The sequence below is a fragment of the Stegodyphus dumicola genome, chromosome 12, assembly GCF_044657685.1.
Source record: "Stegodyphus dumicola isolate Sdum_Otavi_A_Nest chromosome 12, ASM4465768v1".
Taxonomy (NCBI): Eukaryota; Metazoa; Arthropoda; class Arachnida; order Araneae; family Eresidae; genus Stegodyphus; species Stegodyphus dumicola.
In genome coordinates, this window is record NC_140779.1 from 85,285,185 (window position 1) to 85,311,501 (window position 26,317).

A 26,317-nucleotide genomic window follows, 5' to 3' on the forward strand; every position below is an offset into this window, starting at 1 on the left:
TTCCCACTGCTGAGCGTGAACCCATCATGCGAAAGCATCATGATGACCCAATGGCTGGACATTATGGAGAGGAAGGAACATTCCAAAGAATTACCAGATGCTATTATTGAACTGGTATGAAAAAGTACATATCCGACTATGTGAAAAGCTGCCCTGAATGCAACTGCTACAAGGCTACCAACCAAAAGCCAGCTGGACTGCTAAGAACTCCTGTCTATTCTCAACGTTTTGAGATAATATCTATTGATTTGTTTGGGCCACTGCCAAAAACTGACACTGGAAAACAATGGATCTTCATTGTCGAAGACTGTGCTACGCAATGGATTGAATTATTTCCTCTTGCTCAAGCTACAGCACGCGACTGTGCTATAACCCTCATCGAAGACGTATTCATGCGGCATGGTATACCACGAAGAATCAACTGCGATAACGGCACCCAGTTTATCAGTGCAGTCACGCAACAAGTTTGCTGCACATTAAATATTAATCAAAACTTGATACCAGTTTACTTTCCTCAATTAAATCCTGTAGAACGGAAAAATAGAGACTTCAAACCTCGTCTTGCAATCTTAGTAGGAGATGCACATGACAACTGGCATTCGAAACTCCCAGTCATTTGCTTCACTATGAATACGGCCGTCTGTAACACTACAGGCCATACACCAGCATTCCTAATGTTTGGAAAAGACCTGAGGACTGTCGACGACGTTGTTCACGATTTCAAAGCTGTGGTTGAAAATGATAACTTTCTTCCTGAAATCACCCCTTATCTTAAACGATTCGCAACTATTACAAAGGACATACGAGAGTGTAACGAAATAAAGCAAGATCAACGTAAAAAGCAATATGATAAAAGAAGGCGACAAGTGTTTTATTCACCAGGTGATAAGGTATGGGTCAATTTACATCCCTTTAGCAATGCAAAAAACAAAAAGACTTCAAAGTTCATACTAAAGCGTGACGGTCCATACTTGGTAATGACACAGAAATCACCTACTACCTATGTCCTTTCATGCCTTAATAAACCATCAGAACCCCTAGGAACGTACCATACACCTGCACCAACACTTTTCAAAGACTTGTCCACTTCTCCCATTCTTCCGCTCCAGAAGAGAGGTAGACCACCAAAAATTACTTTGCAATCCCGAAATAATCAAGAACTTGTGGTTCCAAACAGTGCTTTAAAGAGAGGTCCCCTTGCCCAGAAAAGTAAAAAAACTGAGACTAGAGACAATGTTACAAGAGCTGCCAAATCCTCCAGTTCTGTCTCCTTGTCGGGACGTCGGCAGAGCCAGAGGGAGAGTTTGTAACCAATCCTTTAACATAAACTGTTAACAGTTGGACTAACTGTGACAACAAGGCTGCCCTCTGGTGAGTAGCCAGAGAAGTACTTCAGCAAAAGCCAAGGCTCCCACTTGATAGGTTGTACCAGACTGTTGCTCTGTAATTTTTCTTAAAGTTAAATGTAATGTCCGTGTGTAACTTAAACTTGTTAATAAATATTTGTTACACTATACCGGACTCTTCTATGACCCTATCTAAAACGACCCCTTTACAATACCTTATTTTTAAATATGGATATGTATACAATTAAATTTTTGGGAGTGGAAAGAAAATTTTACTTTGTAATATGAAACACTGATTAGAATTATAACTTTCACTTCTTTAAATCAAAACAAATATAATTTTATTTATTTTACATTTAGTTACTCATATAAATAAATATCATTTTATGATATTAGTTTACTCATGTAAATAAATATAATTTTAGTCATAAAACATTGTGGAGCTATATTAAAGAAAAAATGCACACTTAATACAATTAACTTTAGTAAAAACAAATATTTAATTTATTTACACTTAATCTGTACAAAGCATAATTACATACAGTTACTTCTTTTTCTTCTTTCTTTTATCTTCCACTGGAAACAGAATAGATTCAGAGACAGGCTCTTCTGCTTCTGGTTCAAACAGCTGCCTTGCTTGCTGTTTATAGTGGAAGTCAATGATCTGTGAATAAGCACATAGATTAAAAAATGTTTGATTAATAATTTTCCAAATCAATAAAAGTAAATTTAAATGAAAATTACTCTTATTAATATTAAAACACATACAATATATTTAAAATTATATTAATCAGGCTTTATTACATTAATTCAATTGAATATAATTTCTTTAATTAAATAATACTAAATTCAGTTAAAATTATTACAATATTTTTCAGCATGTAAGTAAATGTTTAAAATTAAATTTAAAGCCAAAAATATTTACTTACGTATTGAATATAAAAATTAAGGTCAATTTACATAATTGAGCCTGAGTTGCCTCATTACATTTTTGATAACTTAATGAAAGATAATAAGTGATATATTTGGGTAACCCACAGAAAATTTACAGAATGATTTGGTAAAGGTCATTTAAAAAACACACTATGTTTCAGCCACCAGAGCTCTCTGCCTGTCTGTGAGATATTATTTCGCAATGCGCAGATTGTATGCGTAGTTCGCATTTTGTTCTTGCATTCTTAAAACCGCTAATTGTAACTCTGTCGTTTTACTTTGTGCTATGTTGTGTTCGAAAGTTAAAACCGCCGAATAAAGGTTAAATTTACAGTCCACTCGCATTGATGTATTCTTAGGTTTATTAATTTAAAGTTAAGATACCGCTTCGCTACATTATTTGGTCGTCATACGCCGGAGCTTCGAGTAAAACCCGCGCTTGTGAATAAGAATTCTACGTGTCCGTAATGGAGTTGATAATGCAATTTCGGTTTAGAATTCTCAAGACTTACGGAATGCATACAATGTTCGAGGTGAGTGAAATAGCTAACGCATTTTAATTGCATTTGAGATTTTCTTATTGCTACTATTGTTGTGTTTAAAGTATTAGTAAAATCGAGAATTTAGAATATTTTCAAAATGTCAGATATAGAAAAAAAGCGAAAGAAAATTTTGAAAACGCAGTTAACTAAATTCATTGAGAGAATAAATTATGATAACTTAGATAATGCTGAAGCTGAATTAATCTTAGAAAAATGTAAAATTTTTAAGGAAGATTTTAAATCTCTATTTAGAGAAATTTATACAAATTGTGATGATGAAAAAATAGACACTTTCGTTGAGGAAGAACAGTCGATTTTAGAGAAAATTGAGGAGGTTCACTTAAAAATTATTCGTAAGTTAAAGGTTTACAAGGTCGTAAATGCAAATGGCGACAAACCTGTCGTACCTGAATCAATCTCTGAAAGTTTAAAGTTACCGAAATTATCTTTACCCACATTTAGCGGAAATTTAACTGAATGGATAACATTTAAAGATTTATTTAACACTAGTGTTCGCAACAATCCAAATCTTTCTGGAGCTCAAAAATTACAATATTTAAAGAGTTCTTTGAAAAATGATGCTTATCGCATTATTCAGTCAATTCCCATAGCTGATCAAAATTTCAGTATTGCTTGGAATTTACTAGAAGGGAGATTTTCTAATAAGAGAGAACAGATATTTGCTTTTATTAAAAGAATTCTTAACGTTTCACAAATACAAAAGGAATCTGCATCCTCGATATTAAGTTTAGTAGATAACGTAATCGAAATAACTCGCTCATTGGAAATATTAGATCAAAGGATAGATAATTTTAGTGATACTTTGTTGTTGTATATTATTTTGCAAAAACTTGACGTTTCGACAAAGTTGTGGTGGGAGCGTCAATTAAAAAAAGATGAAATACCAAAGTTGAATGACTTGATAGAATTTTTGAAGAATTACGCTAGAACATTACAGAACAGTAAACCTTTAGTTAGTATAACGCATAAATCAGATAAACCAGTGTATAATAGGGTTACTTCTCTGATTTCTAATTCTACCTGCTTATTTTGTAAAGAAGATCATTTTTTATACAGGTGTTCTAATTTTTTAAATTTACCAGTGCAAAAACGAATAGAGTTTGTTAAGACTAATAAACTTTGTTTTAATTGCTTGTCTAATGTCCATAAAGTTAAAATGTGTAAGAGTGCAAACACCTGCAAGCATTGTTTTAAGCATCATCATAGCATTTTGCATTTAGAAAATAATTTCAAACCAAAAAATGCATCTAGATTCCCTTCACCGGAAGCACAAGTGTTTGTTCCGAAATCGCAAATTAAACCAGAAAACAATTTGAGTGAGGTTTCTCCAACTGTTTGTGCAAACAACTATGAAAATAAACATTTTGGAGCTCATGCTAATGGTAAACGTAGTCATGTACTTTTGTGTACTGCTTTAATTAAGGTTCAAAACTCAAACCAGGAATTCATAAATTGTAGACGTTTACTAGATTCAGGTAGTGAAAAATCATTCATTCGTCGGAAAACAGCTATCAATTTAGGATTGAGCATAAAGGATTCGAAGATATTAGTGTCATGCTTAGGTACTTTCAATACAACTACTACTGGAGAAGTTGACTTGTTGTTTACACCTCATTTTAATACTAATTACAGAATTTCAACATCCGCTTACATAATAGACAAAATTACAGGAAACATTCCAAGTGTAACTTTACCTTTGAATTTATATGAAAATTTCCAAGATTTAACTTTAGCAGATCCTACATTTCATGAATCGGGAGAAATTGATATTTTACTTGGAGTTAATGTATTCCTTACTTTAATAAATGGCGAGGTAATTAAAAGGGGCAAAAATCTTCCATTTGCATGTTGTTCTAAGTTAGGATGGATAATTGCTGGAACTACACATTTTGAATTCCCAAACCGTAAGCAGGTTTCAGTCAATACGCTAAACGTAAACACGGAGGAATTAGTTAAATCATTTTGGGATTTGGAACAAATTCCCACATCGAAACCTTTAACTAAAGAGGAAAGATTGTGTGAAAATCATTTCGTGGAAAATCACGTGCGTAGTGAAAAGGGTCGTTACTGAGTAAAACTGCCATTCAAGCCTAAAAGAAATGAGTTGGGTAATTCCAGACCATCAGCCTTTCGCAAGTTTCTTAGTCTGGAACAAAAATTAATAAAAACTCCTGGAGTATATCAACAGTATAAAGACTTCATGTCCGAATATTTATCACTTGGACACATGGAAGAATTATCCGATGATAATCCAGATAAAGTAAATTTTCATTATTATATACCTCATCATCACGTGCTAAAAGAATCCAGTCTTACCACAAAATTACGCGTCGTTTTCAATGCTAGTGCCAAAACTACATCAGGGATATCGCTTAATGACACGCTAATGAATGGTCCCAAGGTACAAGACGACTTATTTACTATTCTTTTGAGGTTTAGATGCTATCCCATAGCCATTACTAGTGACTTATTGAAAATGTATCGACAAGTTCAAATTCATGATGAAGATCGCGATTACCAAAAAATATTTTGGAGAGATGATCCATCGAAGCCGATTAAAACTTACAGGTTGTGCACAGTTACATACGGCACTACTTCCGCTTCATACCTCGCTACTCGCGTACTCAAACAACTAACAATTGACGAAGGAACTAAATTCCCAAAGGCAGCTGAAATAATATTACACAATTGTTATATTGATGATGTCCTATTTGGTTCAGACACAGTAGAAGACGCAGTAGAGTTAATTTCACAACTGAGTGAACTTTTACAAAAAGGTGGCTTTCAATTGCATAAATGGTGTACTAATGATCGCTCGATTTTGGAAACTGCTTTGAGTGCTCGGAACTCAAATTCTTCATGTACAGTAGTTGATACTAAATCAATAAAATTATTGGGTTTGGAGTGGTATCCAACGCAAGACGAGTTTACTTGCCACTTTGGAAATCTCGAAAACAGAGAGTGTTCTACTAAAAGAATAATTTTATCTTCTATTTCGAAAATCTTTGATCCACTTGGTTGGTTAGCACCTTTTATAGTTGCAGCAAAAATCTTGCTTCAAGACATATGGAAATTACAAATCTCGTGGGATGATCCCTTGCCAGATGAAATCAATCAAAGATGGAAAATCTATTGTGAAGATATCGCAAATCTTGAATGCATTCATATTCCTAGGAGAGTATTATTGCCTAAATCTACAAATGTAGAACTTCATTGTTTCTGTGACGCATCAGAGAAAGCTTACGCCGCAGTGATTTATTTAAAGTCTTCAAATCATTCTTCAATTTCGGTGCAGCTACTAACATCAAAAACTCGCGTAGCTCCCCTGAAAGTAATCTCTATTCCTCGTTTAGAACTCTGCTCTGCAGTTCTATTAATGCATTTGATTCAAGCTGTGCAGAATTCATTGCAAATTCATGTTGACAGTATTTACGCATGGAGTGATTCAATGATAGTTTTGTCCTGGATACAATCAGAACCAACACGCTGGCAAACATTTGTAGCCAACCGCGTTTCAGAAATTCAATCAGTCTTACCTTCATCGCATTGGAATCACATAAAAGGAAAGGAGAATCCAGCTGATTGCGCATCAAGAGGTTTTTTGCCTTCAGAGCTTTCTACTCATGACTTGTGGTGGACAGGTCCTCAGTGGCTTAATTCAAATAATATTCCATTCTCTATCAACTTACCATTTTCAGAAGTCTTTAAGGGAACAACGGAAAAATATTTCTTGTTCAATTGGAACAGTCGCTTCGCAAATTCCAGTCCTTAATGAAGTTTCATCATTTTTGAAACTTAAAAGAATCATCGCATGGTGTTTTCGGTTTGCGAATAATTCAGCTAAATCTACCGCAACAAGACTTAAGGGTTACCTTAAAACCGAAGAATTGCAATACGCTAGAAATGCAATTGTTAGAGTAGTTCAAATGGATGAGTATTTTAATGAATATAATCTTCTGAAAAAGAATCAACCGTTAACCTCAAATAGTAAGATCCTTTCTTTGAACCCATTTATCGATAAGAATGGACTTATACGCGTTGGAGGAAGATTAAGACAATCCAACATCGCGCAGGACAGAAAATATCCTATTTTGTTGCCCAAGAAACATCACATAACACAGATTATAGTGAATCATTTTCATATATTCCATCTTCATGCAGGCCCCCTGCTATTGCTATCAGTAATTAGAAGAGAATATTGGATAATCCACGCTAGGTCAGTTGTAAGACAACAGATTTGGAAATGAGTGAAATGTCATCGTGTACGAGCTAAAACATCTACCCAGATAATGTCTGATTTACCATCGTTTAGAGTCGTTCCGTCAAAGGTTTTCTCCAAAGTTGGAATTGACTACGCCGGGCCATTTCAAGTGAAGCCCAGGCAAGGTCGAGGAGTAAAACCAATGAAATGCTACATTTGTGTATTCGTGTGTTTTACTACAAGAGCTATACATATTGAATTAGTAGGTAATCTTACATCAGAATCATTTATTGCCGCTTTAAAGCGCTTTGTGTCTCGAAGAGGAAAACCAGGAACTTTTTCCTAGCTCAGATAATATTGTGCGTATCGTGAAGATCAAAACCGCTAACGGAGTTTTCAAAAGGCCAATTCACAAACTTAGTGTTTTGCCTATCAATGATTAAGTTTTTTTCCTAAAGCATTATAACTTTGTACTTTGCTTTAGTTATATAAGTTCCTGAATTGTATCAAGGCTTCTGTGCATCTGTTTTGAGAACAATTTAGTTTCATTGCATAATTACATATTATGTTTTCTTGTGAATATTTTAATGATACATTTTTGCATAATTTAATATTGTTATGATAATTTCATTTTGTAAAAGCTATTTAGTTTGAAACGATGTTTCAACGCCGGGCGGAATGTTTCAGCCACCAGAGCTCTCTGCCTGTCTGTGAGATATTATTTCGCAATGCACAGATTGTATGCGTAGTTCGCATTTTGTTCTTGCATTCTTAAAACCGCTAATTGTAACTCTGTCGTTTTACTTTGTGCTATGTTGTGTTCGAAAGTTAAAACCGCCGAATAAAGGTTAAATTTACAGTCCACTCGCATTGATGTATTCTTAGGTTTATTAATTTAAAGTTAAGATACCGCTTCGCTACACACTAAATAGTTCCAAATAAAATATCAAGTAAAAGAACGAAGGCTACTTATGAAAAGGAAGGAAAATCATAAGCTAATTTAATCAGGGAAAAGAATAATATTTATGAAATTTATTATTTTTCCCAAAGGGCTGGAAAAATAGCTAAATTGGATTTACATCAGCATAACTCCTATTTTGTTTGGTCTCTTATATGGAGTTTGAATATATCTAATTTTTACTTTTTGTTTAATGTCACCTAGATAATAATTCCATGCATTTTAAATCTCCATAATGTTATACAAATTTCATTCATTTATCCTTTGAGATTAAATATTTTTACAATGCTTTATCTTAAAAATAAACAAATAATTAACTTTTGTGCCATCTGCCATGCATGTTAGCATTACAGTAAAACCTTCATTTTTCACATCACATCGTTTTCATCAGAACAGTATCAGTACCTATAATTTAGTTTAAAATATCAGGCTGAACAACAATCAAAAACAAAGTCCAACATTAAGAACCAGCATAAATGTTGATTCTTAATGAAATCAGCGTAATCCTTTACACTGATTCTTAATGTTGGATTTTGTTTTTGAATGAGTATCAGTACCTCTTGCATTTACTATGTAGTTTCCAGGCATATCAAATATTACTGGAGGTTCATACATGCTCCTGACATAGTTCAAGTCATAATTATAAATTTATAAGCACTTAAAAGTCATTCAAATCTAATTATTTTAAGACCATCAGATAATTTCTGTGAAAATTTAGTTCTTTGGTGTAAAACAAATCCTTTTGTTTCATAAACCAAATGAGAGTATCTTTAACCCTTTTGAAATGGCATGCCTTTGTTTAAGACGTTTTCTTGGAATGGAGAAGAGCCAAAAGAAATGCTCCCACAAGATGGGGAGTTTTACATCGCAAAGCCTAACTTTAGGAAAAAATTTTCATTAAAAAAGTTCATGTCGTAATGTCATAAATTTTGGGCATCATTTTCAGATTATTACTTAAGCTATCATATATGTTAAATTTAGCATTTAATAGTTTTTTTTCTTTTACTTTACATGAAAATGTATTAAAAAACTGCTTACTTTACAAATAATTTTAGGATGAGCTATTCAAATTTTTCTGAAGTTTTAATTGACAAAACACATTGATAAACTTTAAAATTAATTTTAAATAGTACAAGAAAGATTATTTACAAACAGAGTAAAAAAAACCTTTCATGGAAAGTGGAAGGCAAGCACTCAGCGAGCTCAATCTCTGACAAATGCCTCTACCAGAATTACTAAAAATATCACTTTAGGAAATGAATCATCACTCTTATCCATGCCATTAATTGGCTTATTTACTATGCAAGTATATCCTTCCTCTGATAAATAACACTTAATCATCATAATAAACTGGAGTCAAGGTTTTCCAAAATAAAAATGGAAGGACGCGAAATATATCCAAAAGCAACGCAAAACCTAACAGAACTTCACACAGTAACTTTAAAAGATCCCACAAAGCAGAGAAAAGAAGGAAAAAAAAAAAAAAAAAAAGAGAATTTGCAGGAATATCAGAAATGTCAATGTTTACATCACGTGGCAAGTTAAAAAAAATATCCCTTCTTTGTTTACATTATGCATTTTAATCCCCCTCCCGAGCAAGTCATTTTTCTCTCATTTCGAGACAATATATTCCATGTCATTTTATTGCAAGTATAGCACTTTTAACTGAAGATTGATTTTTATCTAATTCTAAAATTCAAACTGGCATTCAGAGGTTTTGTGAATCTTATATGTCAATAACTCATAGAATTTTTAGTAGCACATGGAATAACACTACAGCATGTTAAATAAAAAATTTGATGTGGCTAATACGTGACTTTCCTGTACACCCATTTTGCTACACTTCATTTAAACTTATTTCATTTGAAAGTGAGATACAATCTTCCAATTCCTTTTGATACTTCTGATTGAAATAAAAAAAGAGAGGTGGATAACTAGATGTTATAGCAGTCCCATGTACAAAATTTCAGCATTCTATAACCAGTCAGTTTTTAGTTACATGAGATACATCAGACTTACATCATGCTGTAATTAGTCAAAAGTCCCAAATACAAAATTTCAGCATTTTACAGCAAACCATTTTTAGTTATGTGACATATGTACACTGCTCAAAAAAAAAATGGGACAGTCCTATATCTCCCGATCTACTGGGCCGATAGACAAAATTCAAATTGCGTTCTTCATGTCTCGAAAGCGCGACATAGGATATATATTAGATTTATATATAGCACTATTCTAACATAGGTATTTTGACATAAAATCGGACTTTTTCTGAAATAACATGCCAATTTTTTTACATATTTGGATTCTACGACTCAAATTACGCCTAAATATGAAATTTTGTAAATTTTGGAGCGAAATTTACGGAGAAATTCACAAATTTATGTTGGCACTTTTTTGTCAGTTTGCGCCAAGAATAGTTCACTTGGCGAACTTCTTAATATATGGCAACCTAGTTTCCTTTCCCGTGAGAGGAAAAAAAGTCACCATCGTTCTTTTTTTCCAAATAATATTCTTTATATTATATTTTTAATTAAAACTTATTATTTTAAGTAATTCTTTCTTTTTCGAATTTCATTTTAATTGTTTAAGTTGCATGGTTTTTTTCGAATAACTGTTTTAAAATTTTCTATTTACCTATTCGAACTGCTTAAATAAAGGTGCAGTGTTTATTTATTTATTTATTTTTTTCAAATACTTTTCTTTATATATATTTTTGTCATAGTTATTATTTTAGGTAATTTTTAAATTCTTATAGTTTTATTTTAATTGTTTGTGTTGCATTGTCTCTTCAGATAATTGCTTCAGACAATTTTCTATTTATTCCTTCGAATTGAGCACTTTTAATATATTTATTAATATAAATTTTCCAGAATGTGATTTTATTTATTTGAATTGCGTTTCTTTCAGAGGAATACTTTGTAACCCACACTATGATGCGTTTGAAAACTGCATATATTAAAAGAGAAAATACAGTAAAGCACAGTTAACATGCCTTTCAATGTTCCGTTCAGAAAAGATATATAAATAACTAAGAGAGACATTTAACTTAGGATTGCGACATTTTAACTTAGGATGACTTGCATACACTGCTTTAAACAGTTTTATCATTGTGCCCATTGTTTTACACAATTTTATCCTACATTTGGCTTCTTAAATGTTATTCATATTTTAGTCAAATATTTTATTTTTGAAATCATAAGAATCAAATATCATAAGATTAAAAGGTTTTAAATTTAAAAAAAAAAATACAAATACTAAATTTTACCCAAAAATTTATTTTTTCTTCTCTTTTTCTTCAGGCATTCTACTTTATTCTTGCTCTTTTTCTTTAGGCATTCCGCAAGTATATTAAAAAGTATCCAAATTTTTGAAATATCTTGATATTTCTGACAATCATTTTAAATAAAGTTATCGCCTTCCATTTCATAAAGGCCCACAAACGGCCGAGCGGTAAAGTCGCTGAAACCTGGTAGTTCGCTCTGGGGTTCGAATCCCGGTAAACGGGCTGGTTGCATGGGCGTTTTCGTGTATTTTCTTATGTGTGCCGTGTATGCAAGCTGGTTTCCCTTAGAAGGTTCTTCACGAAGGCATCCATCCTTTTAAGCAGATAGCCCTGCTTTGGCGTAACTTAATAATCCAATTCAATCCATTTCATCAATATTTGGTCAGAGCCTTTATCACTCTTTAGAGGCTAAACATTTTGAAGGTATGAGATGAAAGGAAAGACTGGTTTCATCAAGAGGTTTTGGTTTATTTAATTATGACAAAGCACACTAGGGCTATCTGCCTAAGGGGAGGGATGCCTTCGTGGAGGACTTTCTAAGGGAAACTGGCTCGCATGCATGTTACACATGGGGAAAACCACGAAAATGCCCATGCAGCCAGGCCGTTCGCGGAATTCGGACCTCGGACAGAATTACCAGCGTTCAATGACTTTACCGCTCGGTCGCTGTTTTATCAGGAGGGAAAAAAAAAACATCTTTAGGTGACATCCACATACATCACTGGATAAACTCCTGAATCTTCAAATAATTCGAATGAGAAAATCATGGGATTCTCCATTTATGATACGATATGATGTTCTATAACATAATTTAAATTTATACAACCATATAGTTTAAGACCAGTCGCTCTTCACTTTAATCTGCAATGATATTGTTTTTGTCTTTTCTGTTAACCACAAGCTCAATTGATGGTATTTGCTGGTGTACACGTCCAAGTGTTTTTTCTTTGAACACATAAATTCTTTGAAATATCCTGAAAGTATATTCAAAAGCGTCCAACTTTTTGAAACATCTTGGTATGTCTGACAGCAAAATTTCCCTGATTTTTGCTTACTTTTCTCTCTAATTTTCTTCTTTCCTTCTACAGTTATTTTCAGTGCACACACAAGAAAATTAAGATTTTTCGATTGCTAGACTTCCATAAATTTTGCATTCTTGTCAATTTTTTAAAATATCAATTACATGAATTGCGTTTCAGCTGAAGACAGCTTTTCATTTTCTAGTCATTTTAACTATAAATAAAGTTTAAAACGAAGTCCAAAGGATAAATATTTTAATTAAAAGATTTTTGCTAAATGACAAAGAAATAAAATAGTCCAGCAGGGTTTATTCTGTACCACCGAGTAACCCGATTCTTATATCGGCTGAAACAATCTAAATCATATTAAAGATAATTTTTTATACAATCTATAACGCGAGAAAAAAATTAGCTTCTTAAAACATTCTTTATAAGAGAATTAATATAAAAGATTATATTTATATATATTTTTTGAAGCTGGGACTTGAACCAAACTGTCAAATTTTTAAAGTTTAATTTACATGGTGGTTATAATTAAAGTTCCAATTTGAAATGGTCATAAAAAGAAAATTACTGTACCAAATGCTATCAAACTTGGGAATCGTGTAAAGGCGGTTATGGGAATTTATTTTCCGCAGGGGAAAAAAAAAAAAAAAAAAAAAAAAGAGTTCAAAAACTCACCACCAGGGGAAAAATGGCGCTGTATGCAAGGTTGATAAATGAAATAAGACAGGAAAGCATCTGTTTAAAATGTGTTTAATATTTTCCAAAAGGTGTTACAAAGCATGTTCAATGTAGCGTCCAGCATTTTCCGAAAGCAAGTTAAATCCTGTTACTGCATTCTCAAGAGCAGCTCTTAGCATATCAGGAGGAATGTTACGGACATGTCAGTGTATCACATTTTTCATTTCTGCCAAACTGTTTAGATTATCACCATAAGCAGTGCTTTTGAGAAAACCCCATAGCTAAAAGTCACAGAGGTTGAGGACTGGTGGGAAGAGGGGAAGTGTTGGCCATTAAGACGTTCATTCGTGAAATGTTGCCTAAGTAACTGTGCGACACACGTGAGGTAAGGCCCAGCCCTGCATAAAAATAGTAGTATCTAAAATGCCATGTTAACTGCAGTTCATGTATCACAAAACATTTTAACATTGACTCTAAGTGAGCTGCAATCAATCAGTGGTCCATCTGTCGACTGCTCTTCAGAGAAAAATGGTTCAGTTATGAAACTAGCTGTCATTCAACACTAAACGGTGTGGAATGACTGCTATGCAATCCAATGCAATAGGAGAATGCAATGGAACTAGATAGATAACATGAGGGATTTCTTTGGCCCAAATCGATTAAAAGCGTTTTGAATCAGTATCTTCATGTTTTAGGGCCGAATTCAGGCTTCAAAAATTACAAATTAACGATCTGTAAGAAAATGATTTCCAGATTGTACGCACTTGTGCGAGTGATTTCGGATCTCACATTTTCTAATTGCTAATTCGTGGTTTTCACGGACGAATTTCTCACTACACTTTTATGACCGTTTCAATGTGGAACTTTAAATATAACCACTCTGTAAATTATTAAATTTTAATTTGAAGCTATGCGTTATATGTATACCATGCGTAAATTTTTCGCTTTTATGGAAAAATAAAGAATCGAAGCAAGTATACTTAGGATAATGGACCAAAACGGAAAAAATTTCCCCTCTCTCCGAAAATAAAGTATTGAAACTTCGACCTTGAATTTATTGGGTTATCGAAATATTTAATTTGACTTACCTTCTAAGTCCTAGTTCCGACAACAATTCCGTCAAAAATTCTGAATTACTTAAGCTGAAGTAAAAGATTTAGTATATATTCACTGTATGTTAGTAAAGTAATCAGAGTGTAATAAAAATAAATTACAGAATTTACACTGATGCAACTTTTTGTCTGACTGCACAACATTTAATGGAAGAGAAGGCTTGTAAAGATCTGTTTTTGACATGCCTCTAAAAGTAGATGTCATACTCGTTTTGTCTCTTCAATATCAAAAAACTTTCCTTTGGGAGGCAACTTTAGTTTTTGTGAAAGAAAAAAAAATCACAAGAAGACAAATTTGAAAAACATGCAGGACAATCGAGTACACATACTTATTTTCGGAACACAAGCGGTTCTCCGACTGGTTATTGAATAATGAAAAGATGCATTATCATGCAATACAAGACATTTGGAATACGTTGCCTGACTGAAAAAGTAAGATTAAAAGTCATCTGCTTAATTCACAGCCATTTACAAGTCAACTGGCAATTGCAGAATCGTTTTGATCCTGAGCTTGTAAGACAAACCTTATATCCCTGGATTTAAACACTTCTTTAATCTTCCAAGAACGTTCCTTCTTTAGCTTATATTCCAAGAATATTAAGTGAATACAATTATTGCAAAAGAAATTGAATATTCATTTGCACTACGGCTTGGTAGTTTACTAACGAGTTAACAAAACTTAAATTCTGCTTTTTGTGTCTAAGTATACAACAATATTTTAAATATTTACAAATAAAATATTAAATTGGAGATTTAATTCGAGCCTCACCAGTTGCCTAGCATTTGAAGATTGTTAAATACTAATTGTTTGTTGCGAAGTCTAACCCAGGGTGCATGGTTGGTTTTCGTAGTTTTCTAGGTTCTCTTTACAAAGTTCTCTATTCTCTATGAAAGCATCTTAACCAAATAGCTCCCATGTTCTTTCTATGTTTAAATAACCAACTAAGTTTAAGCGCGATTTCCAAATGAAGTTACTAACAAAACCCGAATACTCATTAAAAATCATGTAGCTTGCCAATCGGGAGTAACATGAAAGATATGGCGCCAATAATTGAATTGCTGTTACGGTACGCTGTTTCTAAATTTTGATGGTCATTCCTTAATTAAATAGTCCAACAGCAGCCGAGCAGTAAAGACGCTGAGCACTGGTAGTTCGGTCGGAAGTTCCAATCCCGCGAACGGGCTGGCTGCATGGGCGTTTTAGTGGTTTTCCCCATGTGTAACGTGTATACGAGCCAGTTTACCTTAGAAAGTCCTCCACGAAGGCATCCCTCCCTTTAGGCAGATAGCCCTCGTGTGCTTTACCATAATTAAATAATCCAATCCAATCCTTAATTAATATAATTGATTTGTAACTTCTACTAGAGCTGACGGTAAAAATTGAAGTGCAAATAATTAATATCGTGTGCAATCTTGATTAATATAAAATAAAAAATTTTGCATAGAAAAATATTTGCATTCAGACAGAAAGTTTTTTGAAATATTTGCAATTACCTTATAAGAAGGATTTATTAATAACCATAATAATTACTTATTATATTACTGATGATTAGGATTCAGTTCTTGACAATTACATTCTAAATTAGAATTTTAAAAATATAATGAAAATACGCTACGCACAAAAATACATTTTAGGATAAAAAATGAGTTAATTTTTTTATGTGTTAAAACTTCTTAAATTCATTTAATAAACATCGTATCCTCGTTGTTAATCGAATCCAGAATGTTGTGTGTCGTTTATATAATTATTTTTACTTGTCCACAGAAGCTGCTGACTTAATCAGCCATTAAGTAGCTGCATATCATTTCTACATAACCACTGAACTTCCACTAATTCAGTCTCTAGAGGGTTGTATGTTTATATCATAATTTGACTTATATAAATGATTATTCTAAATCTTATGTTTCTATAAAAATATACTGTGCTTTAAAAATATGGATGATAGTATCTGCCGCTCTTTCAGGCACTTCAAAAGCAACAGTTTGTTTAGAAATAAATTATGCATTTTGTTTGCGCCTGAGCATCTGTAATGTAATCCACGCAGGGCATCTGTAATGTGATGATCAAACGAGTTTGAGAATCGCCATCGACGGTGTAAGAGGGCTGGTCACAGCTATGAGTTAATTGTAATTAATTATGAGAATTAATAAAGAATCGAACCAGCGAATTTATTTAGTGTGTGTTATTTGGGACGAGACCCCAACATATCTGGTCCGTCGAGCCGGAGTGTGAGTTTGTGCATGAATAAGTAGTGTTTCGTTTTTGAGAACACAGGAGTGTTTGCGTTTGCCAATATTCCCAGCTTGTTCTTTTCAACGAATATCGCTGATTTAGGATACGGATATTCATCAAAAGTGAATCACTGCAGAGGTAAGTGATTCCTCTCTTGTTAATTCTGTACTTTCTGTGCTTGTTCTGTTATAAACAACAATGTTATTTAAGAGTGCTAAAAAAGAAGATTTAAGGCTTATTGCCTTAGAAATAAATCTAAATGTTGACGAAAAAATGACTATAGCAGATTTGACTGATGTTATTGAGAATAGTGAAATTTTTAAAACTAAACAAGATTTAGTAAAAGAGATAGCAAACTCTATTATCGAAAATAGAAAACAGGAAGAGCAAAAACTTGTCGAGTTAGAAAAATTAAAACTTGAGAGATCAAAGAATGAGTTAGAGTTGGCTAAGCTTAAAGCAGAAACTAAACTTGATGGTGTAAGCGAAACCGAAACAAAATCAGAGTCACTAGATCAATTAATAAAAAGTATTAGAACCTTAACTGTAAAAATTCCTATACGGCCTGAGAGTTGGGGATTTTTCTTTTCGTCATTAGAACGAGCGTTTATTACAAAAAATGTTTCGGAGGACCATAAAGCAGAAATTCTGTTAAATCTGTTAGGAGACAAAGCTTCGAATATAATAACCTATTTATATGATAAGGATATCGCAAATTATGAAAAAGTAAAAGAAGTAGTTCTGAAGGAGTTTCAGCCAACACCATATTCGTGTTTAGAAAACTTCAGAAAAACTGTTAAACAACCACATGAAACTCATGTGCAGTTTGCGTCACGCTTAGTAACTGCCTGGGATTATTATTTAAAATTAAGGAAGGTAACTGACTTCGAGACCCTCAAACAACTAATAGTTTCAGATAGGTTATACCAATCTTTAGATACGGGAACAGCTTCTCACATTGCAGTGAGGCAAGGTGATTCATGGTTTTCACCTAGTGAGTTAGGTAAAGAAATAGATTTATATTTCACGTCACGAGGAAAACCTCTTACTGAGAATTCTCATGTTAATCGTAAGTATAATAGCTCAAAAAGTGTAGCTAAAGTGTTTTTATCAGATGTTAAAACAGAGAACTGTATTTTATGCCACGAGAATCACGGATTGGCAAAATGCCCATCGTATTTAAAATTACCGGTACAAGAAAGAGTACAGGTTGTGAAATCTAATAAATTATGTTTTAACTGTCTACATATGCATTCAGTATCAAATTGCCCATCGAAATATTCTTGTTTTTGTAAAAAATGGCACCACAAAACTATTCACTTTCCGAAAGTAAATAATTTCGTAAAGGAGAAAGAATGTTCTTCATCGGAACAAAATAAAAACAAAACAAATGTATCTGCCTGCAACATTCCCAAACGAGATGACTCACCGACCTTGAATGTTAATGAGCAAGAGTTCGTTCAAAAGGCATTTATTAGCAATTATTCGAATAAACAGAGTACAGTTCTGCTTTCAACAGTCGTTTGATAACGAGGGGAAAAAACACAGAGTGAAGTGTTTGCTGGACTCGAACTTTTTGACACCGAATCTTATTGAACATTTGCAGTTAGAGAAAGAAAAAACAAACATTTCCGTTTTGGGAATAAATGATGCTACTTTAACAATAAAGCATAAAATTAATGCTTCGATATGCAATAAAGAAGGAACTTTTATAAAGAATTTGGACTTTTTAGTAATTCCAAAAATAACTGCTGATTTAACACCTTCGCACAAAATTAAAATTTCAGTGCAAGATCTTCCTAATTTAAAATTAGCAGATGAAGGATTTAATGTTCCAGAAAGGGTAGATATGTTGTTGGGAGCGGGAGTTTTTTTATGAACTTTTGAAACCGAGTCAAATTCGAATGAATAATCCTGATCTTATTTTTCAAGATACAGTTTTTGGTTTTATCGTGTCTGGAAGTATTCCAACAGAAACTGAAAACAGGGTTCATTGTGGGTTGATAAAAGAAGAAGACAACTTAGATAAAAATCTTAGAAAATTTTGGGAATTAGAAAATATTGAAACTGATAAACCCAAAAACAAAGAATTTTTAATTTGTGAGAAACATTTCGTAGAAAATTATACACGAGATAAAACCGGTAGGTACGTTGTTAAAATGCCATTAATGGAGGATCCGGACACTTTAGGAAGTTTTAAACAAATTGCAACGAGTAAATTAAATTCCTTATGGAAACGCTTAGTAAAGAATCCCGAATATTTAGAATTATATTCAGATTTTTTAAAAGAATATCAACAGTTAGGACATATGGTCGAGGTGAGTGAAAGCGAGGAGGAACGAGGTTCATATTACATTCCTCATATTGGAGTATATAGGGGAGAAGAGAAAAGTAAGTCGACTCCCTTGAGGGTAGTATTTAACGCTTCTTCTTTGACAACCAAAGGAAACTCTCTAAATTCTATACAGTATAATGGAGGTGTGATACAAGATGATTTATTCTCAATTATGCTGAGATTCAGGAAATATATTTTTGCTTTCACTGCTGATATACAAAAGATGTATCGAGCTATTTCTATCCATCCAGACCAGTGGAAGTTGCAATGGATTTTATGGAAAGAAGGCATTGATAAGCCAGTTAAAAACTTTGAGCTCACTACTGTAACCTATGGAACTGTGAGTGCACCATTTTTAGCAATGAGAACACTTGTAAAGCTGTCAAAGGACAAAGGAGATAAATTTCTTTTAGCAGCACCTGTACTGAGAGAAGACATGTACATGGACGATATTCTATCTGGAGCTGAGTCGCTAAGTTCTGCGTTAGAACTTCAAAATCAATTAATAGGCATTTTGAAGAGTGGAGGCATGTTACTCCATAAGTGGTGTAGTAATGCTACTGAACTGTGTCAAACAAACGACAAAACATATCCCTTTGGTAAATCAGAAGAATCTAAAGCATTAGGTATTTTATGGAAGTCAAAAGGAGATTGTTTGAGCTTCAACGTTAAAATCGAAGACAACGTAAAAGTTACGAAACGGCAAGTGTTATCCGTCATATCTCGCATCTTTGACCCATTGGGTATAATTTATCCAGTTATAATTGTAGCAAAAATATTTATGCAGAAATTATGGCTGTTAAAATTGAGCTGGAATGATGTTTTGCCAGAAAAGGAGGCTAAATGGAAAGAATTCTCCACTACCTTGCAGCTAATTAACAACATTGAAGTCCCTAGATGTATTTTATTACCAGATAGAATCAAGATTGAATTACATGGTTTCTGTGATGCCTCAGAGGCCGCCTATGGAGCAGTTATCTACTGTAAAGCAACATCAGCAACAAACCGTACATCAGTGAGGTTGGTGTGCAGTAAATCGCGTGTCTCACCCCTAAAGAAGACTACAATCCCAAGACTTGAGCTTTGTGCAGCAGTGCTATTAGCTAAACTAATGCATCAAGTGAAATCATCGTTAAAATTGGAGCTTACTACTATCCACCTTTGGACCAATTCTATGATTGTGCTGTCATGGATAAACAAAGAGCCACACCTGCTCAAGATATTTGTTGCAAACCGGATTTCAAAGATACAGCATCTGACTGAAATAGCACAGTGGCATCATATCGCTTCTGAAGAAAACCCATCAGATCTCATATCTAGAGGTATGTCTGCCAAAAAACTGCAACTAAGTCAACTGTGGTGGAACGGGCCTGACTTCTTAATGAAGGATGAGTACCCTATAAGAGTTATACCTGAAGCAATTACTGAAAAAGACAGTAATGAACTTAAAAACTTTGCTGATTCTGAACTATCTACATGTTTAAATCTGAATGTGAAAAATTTTGTTAATGATTTATTGAATTGCAGTAATAAGTATTTAAAATTAATTCGTATTATAAGTTATTGTTTTAGGTTTTACAAGAATTGTAAGCAAGAACAAAAGCAGGTAGGTAATTTACAAGTGGGAGAATTGAGAGCAGCTGAAGAAACTTTAATAAAATTAGTACAGGGTGAGTATTTTATAAGTGAGATAAATGATCTTAAAAAATCGGGTATTGTTCCAAGAAATATTTCTATTAAAAATCTTAACCCTTTCATTGACAGTAATGGACTGTTGAGAGTTGGAGGTAGATTAAAAAATAGCAATTTAACTTATGAGAAAAAATTTCCTATTATTCTGCCTTCTAAACATAAATTAACAGAGTTAATAGTTAATTACTATCATTTAAAATATTTGCATGTGGGTCCTCAATCTTTGTTATATCATATAAGACAAAAATTTTGGATTGTAAGTGGTAGAAATGTTTGTAGAAAAATTGTAAAAAATTGTATAATATGTTTTAAAGCCAATCCCATTGTAGCTCAGCAAATCATGGGTGATTTACCCAAGGAAAGAATCACAGCTAATCTTACATTCAATTGTACTGGAGTTGACCTCTGTGGCCCATTCTTAATTAAGTACAAAAACCAGAGAAAAGGTACATATCAAAAAGTTTATGTGTGTATATTCATTTGTATGGTTACTAAGGCCATTCATTTAGAGCTGATAACAGACCTAACATCTGAAGCATTAATAGCTACCTTGAAACGTTTCTTTGCACGAAGAGGTAAAAGTTTAACACTATTTAGTGATAACGCTACGAATTTTGTAGGTGCAAATGCAGAATTAAAGAGATTAAACAAAGTTTCAAACAACCATTTACCAAATTATGTGTCTCACGAATACAAAAATGAGTATTGTCTTTATAGTTATTGTACAGTATTGAATATGTTTCACATAAAATGTCATTATGTAACTGAAATGTTATATTGTATTGCTTTGAGTTGTATGCTGATGTATATGGTAAATGTCTAATTATAATAATGATTTTATGTAATAGTACTTATTCAAAATTGTTTATGATATACTTGTTTAATTTTTTATGCTATATCTTAATTACAATAGTTGAATGCTAAGCATTGCAACGCGGGGTGGCATGTTCGCGCCTGCGCATCTGTAATGTAATCCACGCATGCGCATCTGTAATGTGATGATCAAACGAGTTTGAGAATCGCCATCGACGGTGTAAGAGGGCTGGTCACAGCTATGAGTTAATTGTAATTAATTATGAGAATTAATAAAGAATCAAACCAGCGAATTTATTTAGTGTGTGTTATTTGGGACGAGACCCCAACACATTTAATGCCATAAAATATTTTCATAAAATTCAAATAAACATTAAAAGAAAATTCTCAGTTTTAGACAATTCGATTTAAACGAAGTAAAGTAGCAGACGATAAAACGCCGAAGGTAAAAATTTACTCTTAGAAAAATGTACTCTTATTTTTTTTAAAAAAAAGGAAGAAAGAGAGAAATTTAAAAAAATTGTTAAAAATTTGAATAATATCATCTATAATTTCAAAAAATAGATTTTCATATAGTATTAATAAATATTTATTACACCTTATTGTGGGAAAAAATTTCATATAATTAATTCTTCATAAAATTTGACTTGAAATTTAAGGTTAAAAATAGCTGTGGCAATTCAGTGTAACAAAAATCCATAGACCACATTTGGCGTTATTATCGCTCAAAAAAAAGATGCCAAATTTCAAAACGCGAAAATATGTAAATTCCTATATATCTTAGAAAATTTTGAATAAAAAAGTCTAATTTTTTGCAGATATGCTTAAAAATACACCTACTTTATGATGATGGTAAAAATTTTATAGGTTATAATTCAAAATTTTTTTCGAAAAATTTATAAAAATTATTTAAAAATAGAAATTTAAAAAATAAAACACAAAAAATGGGTAAATTTTATTTGGAATGAACCTAAATTTCAAAATGTGAGAGAAAAAATCAAAAAAGTTCAATAAAAAAAGAGATATTAATAAATATTTGCCAAATTCAATTAACATTGAGGAGCTAAAATTTTGAGAGCTAATATTTTAAAAACTACTCGTACGATTTTTACAAAACTTGGAATTCTGGCATAATTTGAACCGTAGAATCGAAATATGGAAAACAATTGGTATGTTATTTCAGAAAAAGTCCGATTTTGTGTCAAAATACCTATGTTAGAATAGAATATATATAGAATATATAGATCTAATATATATCCTAAGTCACGCTTTCGAGACATGAAGAACGCAGTTTGAATTTTGTCAATCGGCCCAGTAGAACGGGAGATATAGCACTGTCCCATTTTTTTTTTTTTTTTTTTTTTTTGAGCAGTGTACATATAAATGTCATGACAGAAATAGTCAAAATGGATATTTCCACTGAAATCTTAAAAACAAAATTTTTGAGATTACAATACTTCCTTTACATCATACAAGGATGTAAAAATAACATTAATATGCATTTTAGATTTCAATACATACACTGATTAAATATAAGACAATTATTATCTAATATACTATACCTTTTGAGCAGCAGATGATTTAGGTTTTAACTGTCTTAACAGTTGCAAAATTTTTACATTTTCTTCAGTCCTGTCCACTAAGAATTTTTCTTTATAATCCTCTACAAAATTAATATCCTATTAATATAATTTATTCATGAAAATAATAGAATAAAAGTGGTTCTTGATATTGATATTAAGTAAAACTCATAAACAGCTTTCATTCTTCCAGAAAAATATATAAATAGTTATCAACAACTATAACTAAAACAATTATTAAGCAAAAGATGTATCAGTGGACTTAATAATTTAATCTTTATATGAAGCAGAAGTATTTATAACTGCAGAAAAAGATAATTTTCTAAGGATTTAAAATGTTTAGATATTAAAAGAAAGTAACAATCAATCAGTGAAACCTAATAATATAACATGGAATTCTGAATCAACTTTACTTCAAGTGGGTAAAAATACATTTACAGGTGCCCCTTGGTGATTTTCAGGTTTTGTGCCAAAAATTGCTGCTATACAAATCCAAAATAACAAATCAAAGAATTACACAAACTCGATATCCATGTACACATCAACCTATTTAAAAAAAAAAAATCAGAATTGCACAAACTAGGCATTGCACACATAGTTTGTCTATGTACACATCAATCATATTCACTTTAAAAGTCAAAGCACCAACCAACGAAAAATATAGGTTAGAGTAGAGAGAAAGGTACCCCTTGTATTATTGCGAAGTTGTTTCATTTACGGCCAAGTTGGTGCTTCAGTTTTTGGTAGTCTGAGTAGTTGAATGTTATGGAAACCCTATTATGACGTAATCGGTTGCATGACTGCAGTAAATTCATAAGGGCTCGTGTGTGTGTTCATTAGGAAGTATATTACTTGTTTTGTGGTTTAGACGAAAATGGCTGAATGTGGTAAGAATAATTTGAAGTTTCTGTATGATTTGGAAAGAGATGGGGGGGAACATTACTTGACTGATGTGTAAATGAAGGTTTACTTAGTAGCCATTATTCAGTGTCCTGTTTGTAGGAAGAAAATGCGTATGGGCAAACATTGGACAATAAACGCAGGATATTTTTTACAATTATTTTGAGAATTAATGCGGCGAAGCCAGTATATAGATTCTAGTTCAGATAATTTTAAGCAGTTTTTAGATGCTATTAAGAAATTTTGTTTGACTGAAGATATATTAATTCATAAATAAGGTGGATATTTCCTTACTGTAGTGCAAAGATGAATTTCCTTTTTTATGTTATTTCATTTTTTGATTTAAAATGCAGTTTATTTAGATTTCATATTTTTTTTTTTTTTTTTTGTTGTTGCCTGCTCCTTTGACTTTTTAAGTGAATATAATTCGGATGTGTACATGGACAAAGTCATGGAAACGCACAATGCCTAGTTTGTGCAATTCTCTGATGTTCTTTTAAGTGAAAACAGGTTGATGTGTACATGGATAAAGTCAAGGGAGTGTGCAATACCAAGTTTGTGCAATTCTCTGATGATTTTTTAAAAATCAAAAATAGGTTGTTGTGACATGGATACCGAGTTTGTGCAATTCTTCGTCTTGTTATTTTGGCTTAGTGTAGCAGTGATTTTTGCGAATGCACAAACTTGGTATCCATGTACCATCAAAAATCGCCAAGGTATACTCGTAAATATATTTTTACCAAAATATATAATCTCAATAAACTACATTTTAAATCAAACAATGAAACAACATAAAAAAGGTACTTCATTAGCATTACACAAAGGAATTATCCACTTAACTTATTTAGAAATTTCCATGTGTTCAGTCAAACAAAATTCCTTAACAGCGGCCAAAAACTTCCTAAAATTATCTCAACTAGAATCTGTATACTGACATCACCACATCAATTCACAAAAATAAGAGTAAAAGATATCTTGTAAGAGTAAAAGAGTAAAAGATCCTCCATAGTGCTGGTCTCCTCCGACATTCGACCATACACATTTGATTCCTACAAACAGGACACTTGTAATGGCTATGAAGTAAATCTTGATTTACAGACCAGGCAATTAATGCTTTTTTCCCTTTCATTGCAAATCACACAGAAACTTCAAATTAATCTTACCACATTCAGCCATTTTACCACTAAATCACAAAATAACAACATACTTCTTATTCCAAATCCGACACATAAACAAGCCTTTCCAAATCTTTTCTCATCATTCAAATTTAGCACAATCATGCAACCAATTACGTCATAATAGGGTTTCCATAGCATTCAATTATACCAGGTTACCATAAATGAAACAACTTAGTGATAATCCAGGAGGCACTGTTAAATCTACTCTAACTAAAAAGTGTAATGGGAAAAAGGAAAATAATCAAGCTTATTATTTAAGATTACTTGCATATACTTATGTATGTGTTTCTACTATATGCTACTTGAAATACATAAATATTTCTCAGTAACAGCATTCACACAGTTTTTAATGTATCTTTGAAAATGATATTTGACCATTTCATCTACATTAAAGTTTCTTAAACTATTTATTGATCATGACCCAAAATGAAATTTTGAAAATGACCCTAAATCAAAACTTTGGGGTCACTAAAATTCAATTCAATAATAGAATTTAAAGAAACTGCATTTGTAAGACTTTTACATAAATTATGTTAATTGCCATTAACGAGATTAGATGTTTAAAGACATTAATTGATAGTAATGAGGTTAATTACCTGTTATACAAAATGCTTAGGAATTTGTAAAGCTATCTAGTGATTCAAACTTAAAACTTGAGTTTTCACAAAAATCCCTGAGGAAGTTGGATCGGAGTTATTACTAGCTTTCTCACTACTTCTGAAATGGCATTAAATATTCTTCTCTAATTCAGCATCATATATTTTTATAAACTACTTTTTTAGCTTTAATGCTAATTAAAACCAAATGTCGTTCAACTTTGAAACATGTTGAAGATGCTTTAAGTGTGGCAGTGTCAAATATTGCATGAACATTTTATTTGTTATACAGCAGAAAACAAGCACGTTTGTCTCATTAGAATTTTTTTAAATTTTTGTCAAATATTGCATCAACATTTTATTTGTTATACAACAGAAAACAAGCCCACTTGTCTCATTAGAATTTTTTTAAATTTTTGTTTGCTTAAAATAAATTTTAAAACTACTTAATATTATATATACACTAAATGAATTTAAGATCATACAACATTATATATATATACATATATATAAGATATAACAAAATATGATAGCTGTTTAAAAAAATAATTGGCGACCTCAAAATTAACATTCTAAATTTGGTGATCTACCCCTAAATTCATCTCTTCTCACAGGTTCCAGATTTTTCTGTCTTACATAACGTTTTAATGTAGAAGCCTCTTGTTCAATCAAATTAATTGTAAACCAAAACTCTGAACTGAAACTTTCCCACTCCCAACCTTCTTCCTCTGAAAGTACTATAACTTTTCCCCTTTTTCGCATAAGCTCTGCTGCTCGCAAGACGCTTTTCATCTATGCTGCTGCTTACTTGCTGAAGATAACGTCGTACTTCAAAATACAAATTCTGTATTCAAATATAATAAGGAAACATCTTGTCTGAAAAAGGGA

The 26,317-nt window shown here is 32.3% G+C and overlaps 1 protein-coding gene across 1 annotated transcript in view; it reads right to left on the reverse strand.

Annotated features, from left to right (window-relative positions):
- Positions 1-1,822: 1,822 nt before the first annotated feature.
- Positions 1,823-26,317, reverse strand: part of LOC118203684 (uncharacterized) — a 30,207-nt gene continuing 5,712 nt past the window's right edge. Inside the window, exons 3-4 of the mRNA XM_035375962.2 lie at positions 22,738-22,838; positions 1,823-2,010 (exon numbers count right to left, since the gene is read on the reverse strand). Coding sequence (XP_035231853.1) covers positions 1,891-2,010; positions 22,738-22,838 — 221 coding nt within the window. The 3' untranslated portion in view covers positions 1,823-1,890. The remainder of the gene's footprint in view (positions 2,011-22,737; positions 22,839-26,317) is intronic.